The sequence below is a fragment of the Schistocerca gregaria genome, chromosome 8, assembly GCF_023897955.1.
Source record: "Schistocerca gregaria isolate iqSchGreg1 chromosome 8, iqSchGreg1.2, whole genome shotgun sequence".
In the NCBI taxonomy this organism is placed as follows: Eukaryota; Metazoa; Arthropoda; class Insecta; order Orthoptera; family Acrididae; genus Schistocerca; species Schistocerca gregaria.
Genome location: NC_064927.1, coordinates 173,476,037 through 173,490,407, shown reverse-complemented (window position 1 = coordinate 173,490,407; position 14,371 = coordinate 173,476,037). Strand labels below are relative to the sequence as shown.

General features: G+C 37.1%; 1 protein-coding gene across 3 annotated transcripts in view; it reads right to left on the bottom strand.

Moving 5' to 3' along the window:
* Positions 1–14,371, bottom strand: part of LOC126285023 (uncharacterized) — an 85,871-nt gene that overhangs the window by 24,928 nt on the left and 46,572 nt on the right. For all 3 annotated transcript variants that reach the window (XM_049984334.1, XM_049984335.1, XM_049984336.1), the window contains exons 5-6: positions 10,986–11,142; positions 7,514–7,634 (exon numbers count right to left, since the gene is read on the bottom strand). In XM_049984334.1, the coding sequence (XP_049840291.1) occupies positions 7,514–7,634; positions 10,986–11,142 (278 nt within the window). The remainder of the gene's footprint in view (positions 1–7,513; positions 7,635–10,985; positions 11,143–14,371) is intronic.

Here is a 14,371-nt window from a genome sequence, read left to right as displayed (position 1 = left end):
GTATGTACATGGACTGTATGGAGAAAAGAATTTCCCCCTAAAGCTTCTGTGGTCTCAAGTGTGGGGGCTGTCATCTTTTTCTCACACTATTGGAAGGAATAAGTTCATAGAAGTCATGCAATTTTTAAGATTCGATGAGAAGCACACTTGGGCTGAAAGACTAAAGATCAATAGCTTCGCAGCACCTACCCCAGGCTGGAATTCATTTGTAGTTAACTGTATCCAGAACTATAAAGCAGGTGCATTTATAACTTTAGATGAGCAGCTCTATGCATGCAAAGCCTGGTGCTGCTATGTACAACACATGAGCAATAAACCAGAAAAATATGGTTTCAAGTTATGGCCTGCAGCAGACGGCAGTAGTCACTATATGGTGAACAGATTTCCTTACTTGGGTAAACAAAGTGAAACACCCACTAACATATGTGTTGCAGAGAATGTTGTTAAACAGCTTATACAGCATTACACTTTGAAAGGAAGAAATGTAATATGTGACAATTTCTTCACAGCCAAACATCCTGCGGAGCAACTGAAGTGAGAGAACACGATCATGATGGGTACACTGGAGAAAACCCGAATAAAAGTTCCTCCATCAGTGAAGTCTACCACCGGATATTTGTACGATACTATTTTATACAAATCTCGTGACACAAAAATTACTTCCTATCAGAGGAATATGAAGAAAAATGTTCTGTTGAGCACAATGCACTAGTCAGTTGCAGTGGAAAAACAAAGGCAGAAGAAAGTCCCTGAAACTGTGAGCTGCTACAATTCCACTACATTTGGAGTTGATGTTCTGGACCAGATGTTTTGTCTGTACACTGTCAAGTTTGGCTGTTGCACATGTCGTATGCATGTGTTTTTCAACATCCACGCCTTGCTGGAATCAACACCTGGATCCTTCACAGAGAGACAACAGGAGAAATAATTAACGAGCAAACATTTCTTTTCAAATTAGCGGAAGAACTGTCCTCTGTGTGTGTGTGTGTGTACAATCAAGAAAAGAACCTGTTCAAACACTCATTGTGACCATTGAAATATGTAAAGCACCGGTACAGAAAAAGTGCCGGATAGGAAGATGCAAAAGTTAGAACAAAACTAAAAATCTGTGTGTGCAGAGCAAGAAATTTCTATGTCATCTATGTTCTGGTAGTGCTCAGTATATGTGTGTGCAAAGTGTTCTGACAAAGATGGTGGCTTTAACTGAAAAGGTGTCATACACAGACAGAATGTTATTTTCTCGTTATTTCTACAGCAATTTGTGTCCATTTTACTTCATTTTTCCTACTAAATATACGTTAATGAACTGTTTGAGGCTTTGACTCAGTAGAAGTCACACACATAAAAAAATGGGTTTTTTGTTAACTGATTTTGTATTTACAGTGTATTCTTTACTTCTATCATCTATTTAATTAAATACACTTTCTTAGAAATTTTTAAGCATAATGCACTACTGACCTATAAAGACATCTTACTGAAGTAACTTAAGAAGTAAAACTGAAAACAAAGAAGGAAAACTCCATCTGTCAAAATGACAGGTTGTTGTCCTCCTATATAGTTCACTAATGCCAGTCCTCCTAGTGTTAATATTTTATCTGCCTCGTTATGCCAATTGAGGAGCTACTCGACCGAATAGTAGCGTCTTTGGTCAAGAATGCCATCCTACAGACTGGGAGAGCGGTGTGCTGACCCCACGCCCCTCCTATCTGCATCCTCCCCTGAGGATGACACAGCAGTCGGATGGTCCCGGTAGGCCACTCGTGGCTTAAAGACGGAGTGCATAGATGTCTCGTATGTTAAGCTACCTCTTTAACTAAGAACACTAAATGCTTCATCTCAGCTTTAAATGAGAATACCTGTTAGCTCCACTTCACACGACAGAAACTCAGCTTCCTGCCATGCATCACTTGACTTAGTGTTGGTTTTAAACCTCAACAAGTCAGATACAGGCATGTGCATTGTCTATGTTCTTTCTAACCTATGACAGTCACTACAAAAAACATCCACACAGGGCAATACCTGACCTTTACAATAACACACATTTTTTCCTTGTGTCACGTGACAGCTCCTTTAACATTTGTTGTTGTTATTGTTTGCAGTCCAAGGACGGGTCTGTTGCAGCTCTCCATGTTACTCTATCCTGAGCAAGCCACTTCATTTCTGAATAACTATGGCAACTTCTGAAGCTGATTACTGTATTCATCTGTTGCATCTCCCTCTACGATTTTTACCTACCATACACTCCCCTCCTATACTAATTGGTGATCTCTTTACATCTCAGAATGTGTCGTATCAACCGAACTCTTCACCCAGTCATTTTCTGCCACAAATTTCTTTCCTCCCCAATTGTGTTCAGTACTTCCTCATAGTGATGTGGACAGGACATTTAAAATGGGCAGTAAACACACACACACACACACACACACACACACACACACACACACACACACACAGAGAGAGAGAGAGAGAGAGAGAGAGAGAGAGAGAGAGATTTAACTTTTACAAGCTACTGCAAATAGCAGATGAAATTTTGAATGAGTGGCTCGTGATTTCAGGTAATTCATGCAATTCTGCTGGTTATTTAGTTGATTAGAATTGGCAACACTAGTCTGACTGACTGACAGCCATTCCAGTCTATGTTGTTGACCAAGTAGGAAGTTAATCTCATCTCTGTGTTATAGATATCATCTGCTGTACAGTGGCTAGAGTAATCTCAACAATAAATCCATTATTAACATCATAGTTTCAAAGCCTGAACCACATTTTGTTGAATTTGTAATGACTAAAAGCAACAGCCACACTATGCCGAGTACCTTGCTTGGCTTACCACAAATGTTTCAAAGAAGCATGGACGAGAAAAGTTTCTGGTGATAATAGGTGACCACATTGAACCTGGTAAAGGATAAATCCACTCGTGTGCCTAGCTCACCTATTAAAATTGTAGTGCTCAGATATTTTAGGCTGTCAAACAATCAAAACTTTAATGACAAATGTAGCAAATGTTGTCAAAACAGTAAAACGCAGTCACATTTAAGAAGCAGTGTTCGATGAAATATCAGCTGAAAAAAATTCAAAGATAGGATTATATTGTAGTTTCCAGAGAAGACAAGATGGGGGACTCATCTATTTTGTCTTGAAAGTTTGTAGTCAAACAAAGCTGTCTTAATTGTAAACAAAAAGGTGCAGTCATATCCGCAGCCTGAAATGAAGAAGAAAGTTCTGGTGATGATGTTTCCTGGGCGAGAGTCGATAAAACGATGCAACTCATGAACACAACTGTTCATTTCATTACAGCTTTAGAGTTAAATGACCGTCAAGTTCATAAAATTGCCATGAAATTCAATAAGTTGAAAGTAGTTCTCACTGAGAAATAACATCCTCTCCACTACAGTCTGCAGAATAAAAGTCGAGCTTATCTAAATTCCAAGCTACGAAGGAAATAAGTGGGTCTTCTATCCACGTTGCAGTTAATCATCTTCATTCAGCAATACAAGGTAATAACCTGAAGCCTATCAAGATTATTGATGCAATAACCTTTGTTTGTGGCACAACAAAGAACAAGGGACTAAATGTTATTCAGGTTAGAGAGAACCTGGCTGGTTATAGGGACCAACAAGGAATTTGGTCCAGACAATTGTGGGAAGAAGTGGTTCCGCACCCTCAGAAAGATAAAAATCATGGTGCAAATCCTTTATTGTATTGAGGAACTTAAGAGGAACTTGCAAATTGGCAGAAGTCACCATAAAAATTCTGGGTGCACCAGTTACATCTGCTGCTACAAAGCATTCTTTCAGCACTTTTGGATGGATGCACAGTATAAAAGAAACAGACACACATCAGAGAGAGCTCCCTATACCCGTAAGTTGATGAATAGAGCATGAACATGACGTAAGCCTGTTGACTCCAAGGAAAAACCCATACTGAACAGTCCAAGCTAAGACAAAATGGAAAGGAACCCAATAGTCAGTGAGGAATCAGATTCAGGGGAATCTGAGGCAGAGTCAGAACTTCATGCCTCTTCAACTTATGATGATCAAGAAACTGACTGAGAATATTTTTTTAATTTTTTTGCAATACTACAGTATAAGTGAAAACACTACCAACAGGCTAGCTACTTAATATAAACTATACTTTATTTCAAAAATTAGTTTTCAACTTGAATGTTGTTTTCTTTCTTTTTTATGTACTACCTCAAGAATTGACCTCTTTAAACATATAAACAGCTATGTTTACAGTCCAATTTATTTCCCCTAACAACTCTCTACTAACTCTCAGGCACCTTTTTCAATTTACTTATCCAACCCTAAAGAAGCAGTGTTGAAAAATACCTTTCCAAAAAAACCAGCTTGAAATTTTTTTTATTAGCACCACTTATCAATTAATCTTTAAAACTTTTTAACATGCTCCGACACGTGAATTTTGGGAATTTGTCGAGTCATTTATTGGAGGCATTTGCCCCAACTTATAAATTCCCAAGCATTTTACATTACTACTTTCTCATTAGTTATGTGCTCTGCCAATCTAATCCTCAGCATTCTTCTGTAGCACCCTATTTCAAAAGCTTCTATTCCCTTCTTGTCTGAACCATTTATCATCAATATTTTTCGCTTCCATACATGGCTACATGCCACAAAAATACTTTCTGAAAATACTTCCTAACTTAAAAATCAATATTCGATGTTAACTAGTTTCTCTTCTTCAGAAATGCTTTTCTTACCACTGCCAGTCTACATTTAATATCCTCTCTACTTCGGGAATCACCTCTTATTTTGCTCCAAATAGAACTCATTTACTAATTTTAGTGTTTTGCTATTTAATTTAATTCCCTCGGCATCATCTGATTTAATTCACCTATATCCCATTATCATCATTTTGCTTTTGCTGGTGTTTCTCTTATATTCTCCTTTCACAGCACTGCCCATTCCATTCCACTGCTCTTCGAAGTCTCTTGCCTCTCTGAAAGAATTTCAATGTCGTCAGCAAACCTCAAGGTTTTTATTTTTTCTCCCTGAACTTTAATTCCTACTCCAAATTTTTCTTTAGTTTAGTTTACTGCTTGCTGAATGTACACATTAATAACATTGGCAATAGGCTACAACCTTGTCACACCCACTTCTCATCCACTGCTTCCCTTCCATGCCCCTCGAATCTCTTATCTACTGTTTCGCTTCTGTAAAAGTTGTGTATAGCCTTCCACACCCTATATTTCACCCCTGTTACCTTCAGAATTGCAAAGAGAGTATTCCAGTCAACAGTTTCAAAAGCTCTCTAAGGAAAGACAACTTCACATTTATAGCATTTGAAAAATTAAACTATCTTTTAAGTTGTATGGTCAATATTATCTTACGCATTCCTACATTTCTTTGTAACCCAACTTTATCTTTCTTGAAGTCAGCTTCTGTCAGTTTTTTTCATTCTTATATAAAGAATTTATATTAGGATTTTCCAACTGACAGTTCAGTAATACTCGTGGGGCCTTGTTTTGACTTAGGTCTTTTAGTGCTCTGTCAAATTATTCATACCATTTCGTATCTCCAGTCTCAGCTTCATTTACATCCTGTTCCGTTTCCATAATATTGATCTACTTGTACGGAGCCTCTATATACTCCTTTCACCTCTTCTTTTCCACCTGAGCTCTTGACTTTAAAACAGTTGCCTCTCTTTTCTCCTTAGGCCTCTTCAATTTTCCGGTGGGCAGTATCTATCATTCTTCCTGTAGGCAGTATCTAGCACTCCATTAGTGAAATAAGCTTCTATATCATCATTATATTTATCCTACAGGTACTTCTGCCAAGCCATTTTGTGCTTCTTGTCAATCTCATTTTTTAGACCTCTGCACTTCCTTTTGCCAGCTTCAGCCACAACATTTTTATATTTTCTCCTTCAATCAATTAATTTCAATATCTCTTGTGTTATCCAATGATTTGGCCTTTTTATCTATTTGATCCTCTGCTGTCTTTACAATTTCATCTCTCAAAGTTACCCATTCATCTTCTACTGTTTTCATTTCTCCTGTCCTAGTCAGTAGTTGCCCAATGCTCATTCTGAAACTCGCAACAACCTCTGGTTATTTCCTCTTATCCAGGTCACATTATCTTAAATTTCTACCTTTCTGCAATGTCTTTAGTTTTATTTTAAGCTCATAACCAATAAATTGTGGTCAGAGGCCACATCTGCCCCTGGTAATGTATTACGATTTAAAATCTGGTTCCAAAATCTGTCTTACCATTATATAATAACCCGAAACCTTCTGATACCTCCAGGTCTCTTCCACATATACAACCCACATTCATGATTCTTAACACAGGTGTTAATGCTCTGTGCAAAATTCTACCAGAGGGCTTCCTCTTGCATTCTTTTCCCCAGTCCACATTCACCCATGTTTTTTTTTCCTTTTCCTACTACTACCGAATTCCATCTCACATTACAACTGTTAACTTTTTGTTCTACCTGAATAATTTCTTTTATTTCATCACACATTTCGTCAATCTCTTCACCATCTACAGAGCTAATTGGCAGCTGCCCCAACTATCTCTTCACCTTTCAGATTCCATATTGTCAATAAAAGCCCCTCCTTTCAATACATCACATAAAATATAATTATGTCCATAATACTATCAAAGGTTTGTGTAAAATTACAGGATGTCAGGATATTTTCTGGCTAGTTTTTGAATGCAAATATCACATAGTTCACTCTGTACCTGAGGTACTTGCTGCAAAAGATGAGAATTATGAAAATTATTGCTACTAATAAATTCATGAATAGTGATTTTATATTTGTATTACAATTTTTTTTTTCCATTAGCTCCTCATTTACTCATCAAGACACATATACTCATCAAGACAGGTCTCGTGTACTAATATATCTGTTACTGCACTTCAGTTTTTCCAATAATATTTTGATATAACCCTCATCCTATCCATTCTTATTACAGTACCTGAATGTGTGGAAGATAATTATTCTGATTGAAAACTTCTTATTCTGGTTAATATTAACTGCAAAACATCAATACTCATTTCAAATCAGTTCTTCACATTTCCATCCTGTTTGGACATGACTGGGTGAAATGACCAGAACTTTGTATCAGTCCTCGAAGAATGGTGTAATAACTGAGACAGTGAAGCATTACCTGCAAAATGCAGCATGGTTGCAAATCTTATCGAAGTGCAGTTTTAATTTGCCCTAAAGGACCTGTTCTTTTAAATGGTTTGTAGAAGTAGTAATCCTCAATTTTGCAGTCACCTACTTTCACAATCTGACTTAATTCATAAATATTTACAATGAAGCAGGCTGAAATATATAGTATTTCTAATCCAGCAGATATGTTTAGCTAACATAAACACAAATGTGTTACTGAAATGTCCTGGGTGGAATACATTATCTCAAAAATTCCAAAGACAAAGATGTATTACTATAAAATATTGGAAAACTCAGCAGATACTAAAATTTTATAATTATTACAATCATCATTTGAGGAATGAGACAAAACTAGTGAAGAGAAGGTGCACTTACCAGTATGTATCCTTATATGTCTGACTAAGTTTGATCTTTGTACAAATTCTTTTGGGCAGTGAGGGCATTTATGTCTTGGACCATTGTGGATGAGAAGGTGTTCGTTATAGCTGTCCTTTCGCTGTAAAAGCAGTAACAGTGCATTATACTTCAGCCAAAATCTCTAGAGCAATACAGCAGCACTACTATGTTTAACATAGCATAAAATAAATGACTGACATCAATTTGTATATGGCATAGTCAATGAAAAAGAGAAATAAAAAAAAGTAAATAAACTGTTTGAAAATGTTATGAAAAGGATACGTTGCTACTCACCATGTACTGGAAATGGTGAGTTGCACACTGATACAACAGACAGATGACTAAACCAACAAGCTTTGGTCAAATAACCTCCTCCCTAATTAGACAAAAAACATTTTTTTCTTGTCTAATGTCTAATTCCGAAGAAGGCTTTTCGGCCAAAGGATTTCTTGTTTAGCAGTCTTTCTGTTGCGCCTGTCTGCAATGCAGACAATCTATCCTTTTCATAATACTGTCATTTCATCCTGGATTTTCCACTGTTTACATAAACAGTTTATTATTTCGAAAATAATCACCCTAACTATTAATACGTTTATCCCACTATAAGACGTGATCATCAATTCCTTTACAAAAAACCATTTATGGTTGCCTACAGAAGCATGACTGAACCCAGGTATGCACCTCTTCGTCTGAAGTAAATTGAAGAAGAGGTGCACACCTCGGTACAATCATGGTTCTCCATGAAAAGCAACTATTTTCCCATGAAGAAACTGAATGTTTGTATCAGAGTGAAATACATATATTAACAGTTACGAGATTACTTTTGAAATAACAAACAGTTTGTTTACTTTTTTCCCCCCACAAGTCTCATTTTCATCTGACTGCCCCTTATATTATAACATGTCTCAGTGTTGGAGGAGGTATATTTCAATTCCAGTAGTAGTGAAGAGCCTGTCCTCCAGTTGATATTTGGAGCTCTTATACAACATTTCCTGTCCGAATTTCCCATCGAAAGGTTAGTTGTCTATTCGTTTATTCAGGTTATATATGAGGACAAGGAAAAAAATTGAAAAAAATTTCCGGTAGCCGGCGGAGGGGGGGGGGGGGGGAGAGAAGTTTTGGAAAGACCTTTGATTTGCAGCGACATATACGGTGCATATTTTTGTATTACGAAAGTATAAATTCGAATTACACCAAACGCATTGCATTAGTTTCCGAAGCGTTGAAACTGAGATTTCCATGTCCTTTTATAATCCAATTATATCTCACCCCACATGATATTGCCAGCCAATGACAGCAGATATTCAGAGCATAGGACACCTGTTATAGACAGCCAATAGCAAGATTACTGGTTACGTAGCGTGAACACACAAAGAAGGAAAGGTTAATGGTTTACATTACTATACATAGTACAGCTACAAGAAAAGCTAAGCTTCCACATATAATATTGGTTTCCAAAATTAACAAGCTATAACAAAAGCTAAGCTTTCACATGTAACATTGATCTTTTTTGCGTGTGTAATACTTTAAAATACATAACACAAATGTGCCAGTAAATTTAAAATTATGACATAAATGTCTTGCAAGTGGCTGGTCCTCAAAGTGTTCAGTTTTAAAGGCTCTGTGATTTAGAAATTCATCCTACTTTCTCACACGTAACATAATTCATCTTGCGTAAAAAGAAATTTATTTTGAAAGTAACTCTTTACAAATCACCATTCCCTATACTATCTGGAGACTATTAGAAATAGGTTCGATTTAGCAGTTGCCAGAGTGTGCCAGAAAACAGGCATTATTGCGCGTGCACAGCTGCATTGGTGTAGGAAGTCAGCATGTTCCTAAGTATAAAGCACTAAGAGAGCTTACATTACACCATAAGAGAAACAGGGCATCAGAGGATACTCCCAAGAGCATCGGAATTTCGTAAACCGTACTAAAAATGCATAACAGCTTGAAGTGCACATTGTTTTTTTCCAGATTCACAATGAAGTAGGTCCCATCTGATATTAAGCTTTTGAGTGTGGTTTTTGGGATGTAAATTTTCTTGCAGTACCAGTATTGTATGATCTCATTTTTGGTTCTTCATTATGGTATAATACCACATGCAGCAGAAGATGATAACATGCACTTGAAATTCAGCAAACAGTTGGAACTACCCAATACTGTGGAATGAAACATTTCATTTCAAATAAAATGATTGCCTTAATAAAGCCAATTTTCTTTAGCAAACTTGCAAAAATTGTTCAAACAATCTCATCTTTTTGTGGAGTTTGAATAAAAATAGCTGTATCTGTCAATCACCTACACAGATTCATCAACAACTGTGGGTAATAGATTTCAGAAAAAAATATACATTGAAAGTGGCAAGTGCAATAATATTATCAGCGGAAGTAAGAGAGATCACAGAATCCAAGATTTTCACTATGATAGCCCCCTTCCCTCCAAAACCACCATCCCGTTTCCTGCCACCTCCACCACCACCACGATGGCCATATTATCTGTTCTTCACTTGAGCAAGCTTTATGTGGTTGTGCATGAACTCCACTGAGTGTGTATGAACACAGAATGTGCCTGGTTTTTGACATCACTGATATATGGGTACGTCTTTAATCATATGTTTCTACCTAAACTGCCAGGTCGTCATCTAAATCTTTCTTTTAAAAAGAATCTTGAGACAATATTAGGAAAGCATTGTTTCTGACTGGCGCAATTAACGTCACTGTTTTAAAAGCATGTGCCAAAATTGGGAAAAGGTATGTTTTTTGTGAAGACTGGTCCTGGAGGATAGAGGAAAACTTCTGTCCCATAGTAATAGCAGAACATAGTGGTAGAAATTGGAATCAGGCAGTATTCTGTTAGCAATTTCCAGATCCATGTTATTGTCTGAATCAACAAAGTTGCCTACATATTTACTATTTTTTACCATATTGACTTCTTAATTTCCATCATTAAAGTGGATTACTAACAGATTTTTTGTTGTTATCAAGTCAACTGCCTGTCCTATTTGCGAATAGTCTCACTTTGTGGAATTCTGCTTGTCAGAGGTCTATAGTACTTTATTTTTGGTTTCTAACTTCCCTTCATCACTCCCCCAAAAGTAAAACCAAAAACACTGATATGTCCTAGTATGATACTTTTTCATTACTGTTTATGTAAGTTACCCGCTACAATGATTAAGAGAAGTGGTGACAAGGAACTTCCTTCTTAGATCCCATTTATAATTTTAAATCGTTGTGTCGAGCTGTGACATGCTACAGTAAAATGAAAAAATGTGCAAAAGGAATAGCTGGGGGAGGAGAGAAGAGTGATGACTTGCGAAAATTAAAAAAGCGTTCATAAGGATCCCCCCCCCCATGCTGAAACTATTTTCTTGAATGAAGTGAACAAAACTTGAAAATACATTTGAAAATGTGTCATTTACACTGATTTTTGACTATGTTACTCTACTTACAGTGAACTCCTTGCCACAATACTCGCACTTTGAGATACCAGAACCAGTATGCAGCTGCCGATGGCCATACATTCCAGATTTAGAGGCAAACCCCTTGCCACATTCAGCACAATGGTATGGACTTTCTCCTGAATGATCTACTTGGTAATGCAGTTTCCTGAAATATACAAAGACCATATATAATCTAGCCAGTGACAAATTACAGTGACTTTAACAAGGAAAAAAACAAAGGTAGGTATGTATCGATGCAGAATAGTATCTAAATAATTAGGTTCAATTTTCAACATTACGTAATGTAGAATAGGGGAACCTTCTTACTTGTTACAATAATGTCAACTGAACTTGCCATGTATAAGTAGACAAAGAAACTGGATCGTGAGGTAGATAGGTAGGTCATTGTTAGTATTAAAAATGATAGGTGGCAATGATTTACTGATGGAAAATTATGAAATTTACTGTCAAAAAGAGTATACTAACTCAAGACTCAAACCCATTACCTTGTAGTTTGTGTGCGATGCCATCATCATTTGTAATACCTAATAGGGTCTAGTCAAAGTATTAATCCAGCACACAATTTAACTACATATTCTATGCACTACATTAGAGTGTGAGATTCTTTCGAGCTGGAAGTCACTACATATCACGGGAACAGACGGCGGGGAAAAGTACAAGAATGACGCAAAAGCAACAGGTGAGAATAAAAGATCTATAGCGGTGATAATGAACTGCAGGCTACTGACAAAGATGAAGGTTGAAACTTAAAGATCACAATGTGTAAATGGAAATCACAAGTCAATAAAAAAATGAAAAAGACTAGGGAGAGTCACTGACAGATGGTATAATATTTTCAGAAATTGCAGCTATTTGGGCAAGCATCAACTTGGCAAAATAAATAACAACAACGGAAATTCACAGCTGGAGAAATATGTAAAATAAAGGAAAGGCAACCACTCCCCTATAGCGGATTGGTGCATGGAGCACAGAAACACACAACAGGAAACAGCATTCACACTAGCTTTTGTGCATTAGCTCTTTTTCTAGCATAGTACACAACTGACAAACAAAACCACGTAGACATTCAAATGCACACTGTCATGGCCATGTTAAGACAAAGTGCTACTGCTTGAAAGCTAGTGTGAATGCTGTTTTCTGGTATGAGTTTCTGTGCTCCAAACATAGATCTGCTACAGGTGAGTGGTTGCCTTTTCCTTATTTTGTGTGTTAACAAAGTTGATAATCTCAAAATGGACAACAATGGGTATTCTGAAAAGACAGTGTATCAAATTTTAAATACACTCCTGCTCCTACTCAAATTCTGCATTCATCAAAACAAGAGTACTGGGAACAGTTCACATTGCATTTGAGACACTGATCAGTTGGCAGGCACTTAAACTAGACTGGAGGTTGTTTTGGATGGAGTGGGTGAGGAGAGGAAGGAGATGGAAAGAAGGTGGGGAGAAAGGATGGGGGGATGGCAGGGAGAAAAAGGCAGCAAGTAGGACTATGCCACATGTGAGTTAACTTTGGTGCAGATGCAGGGAATGGCATGTGGTACACAATGATACAGAATGATTTGAGATGAGCAGACAGAACAAAAGAAAAGGAAGACAGTGGAGAGGATGGTTGCGAGTGTAAAATGAGAAATTGGAGGGGTGGGGGGTGGGGCATAGAACAGGGGTAGAATTCAATGTGGAAAAGGGACTAGCAAAGATTGACACCAGAAAGTTTGCCATAGTGAAGGAAATGTTGTAAGGACAATTCTTGTCTATGTAGTTCAGAAGAACTGGTACTGGTGGAAGGAGGGGTTGGGGGGAGGGGGAAAGTAGGACTGATGGTACTATTTATGAAGCAGCTACTGAGGTCAAGCTTGTTGTGAACATTAGTGTGTTCCACCACTGTGCTGTCAACTTTGCTCCTGGCCTTTCAAATAACCTGATCACATGAAGCCATGGAAAAAAAAACCTTCTTAAATACTCTTTGTAATGATGTATAACAGAAGGTTATATTATGTTTCTTTCATTAAATACACATTTTTAAAGTTCTGGTATTCTTTTTGAATCACCCTGTGTAAGGCAAGCAGAGTAGTCAGTTTGAAAGCAACAATCGTCGTGATCACTTGGAAGTGGTAACAAGTTAAAATTTGCAATTATTGGCTATTACCACAGACTTCAGTCAGTGTTGTGCTTAGTGATATTAGTAATAGGTGGAGTATGACTGTGTGTTTTAGTGCCAAGTGTACTAGTTTTGCGTTTTTCAGAGCAAATAACTTATTTATTCGAGAATAATTGGCATCTAATTTACCTATGTCGTAACAATATAATAAAATGTATCGTTACATAATACGAAAAAGAAATGTAGAAACGTGTGAAGATTCTGGTCACCATTCAGCTGCAAAAACCACCACCAGATGAACAGGCAGAACTCAGCACTTCCACAACGAAGTGCGTCAACTGATTCCTTTATTCCAACAAATATTGGCAACTATTTGGATATATTAGCATCAGGAAATATTAGTGATGATATAAAACACAAGCTTCTCACAGCTCGAAAGAAACCTGAAAAAGGTTATATATTTCCTACTTCCAAGCACAACAGGAGGGGACAGGTTGAACGCAGACTAGTGCATGATAATCACTTTGAACAGTATCCATGGCTGTTGCTCTCAAGACAAAAAGGCACTTCTTTACATCAACTGTTCACTTTTTGTGAATAATAAAATGATTGTCCTAGATCTGACTGTCATACTTTGCACATGCTATACAAAATACTTGCTTGTCTACCTGCATCTATTGCTACAACAGAAAGAAGTTTTCCAGCATTGTGGCATACAAAGACATGGCTGAGGTCGACAATGAAGGAGGATCGAATTAATAGCTTAGCTCTGTTGAACACTCACCCTGACATTGATTGTCCTATTGATGACGTAATTAACCAATTTGCCACGAAGAATAGGTGTACAGAACTCATCATTTAAGGAAGAGAACCATGACTGTAACATTTTTATACAATAAGATGGCATTGTCTTATATAAGTATATATTCAGCTTAAATAAAACTTTCTTAAAACTTTGCATGTGACTTGATTATGTTTTATTACGGTAAAAGTGAAGGTAGCTCAAGATACCTTTAGTGCCCCCTCCTTGAGGTTTTTCTGTAACCACCACTGATTTATGCAAAAGTGCATTTGAGAAATAATTAAAATTTTGATCGACACTGTTTGCTTAGTAATGACTTCGAAGTGTTTCTTACAGATGTTTTCTGTAAATACTGTAAAATAAGGTTTCCATGAGGCACTTTTCTCTCTCGCATGATCTAAACATAACTGCTTTGCAGGTTTCACTGTCAACTGTTGACAACATACAGACAGTGCCTTTGCTATCACTTTAA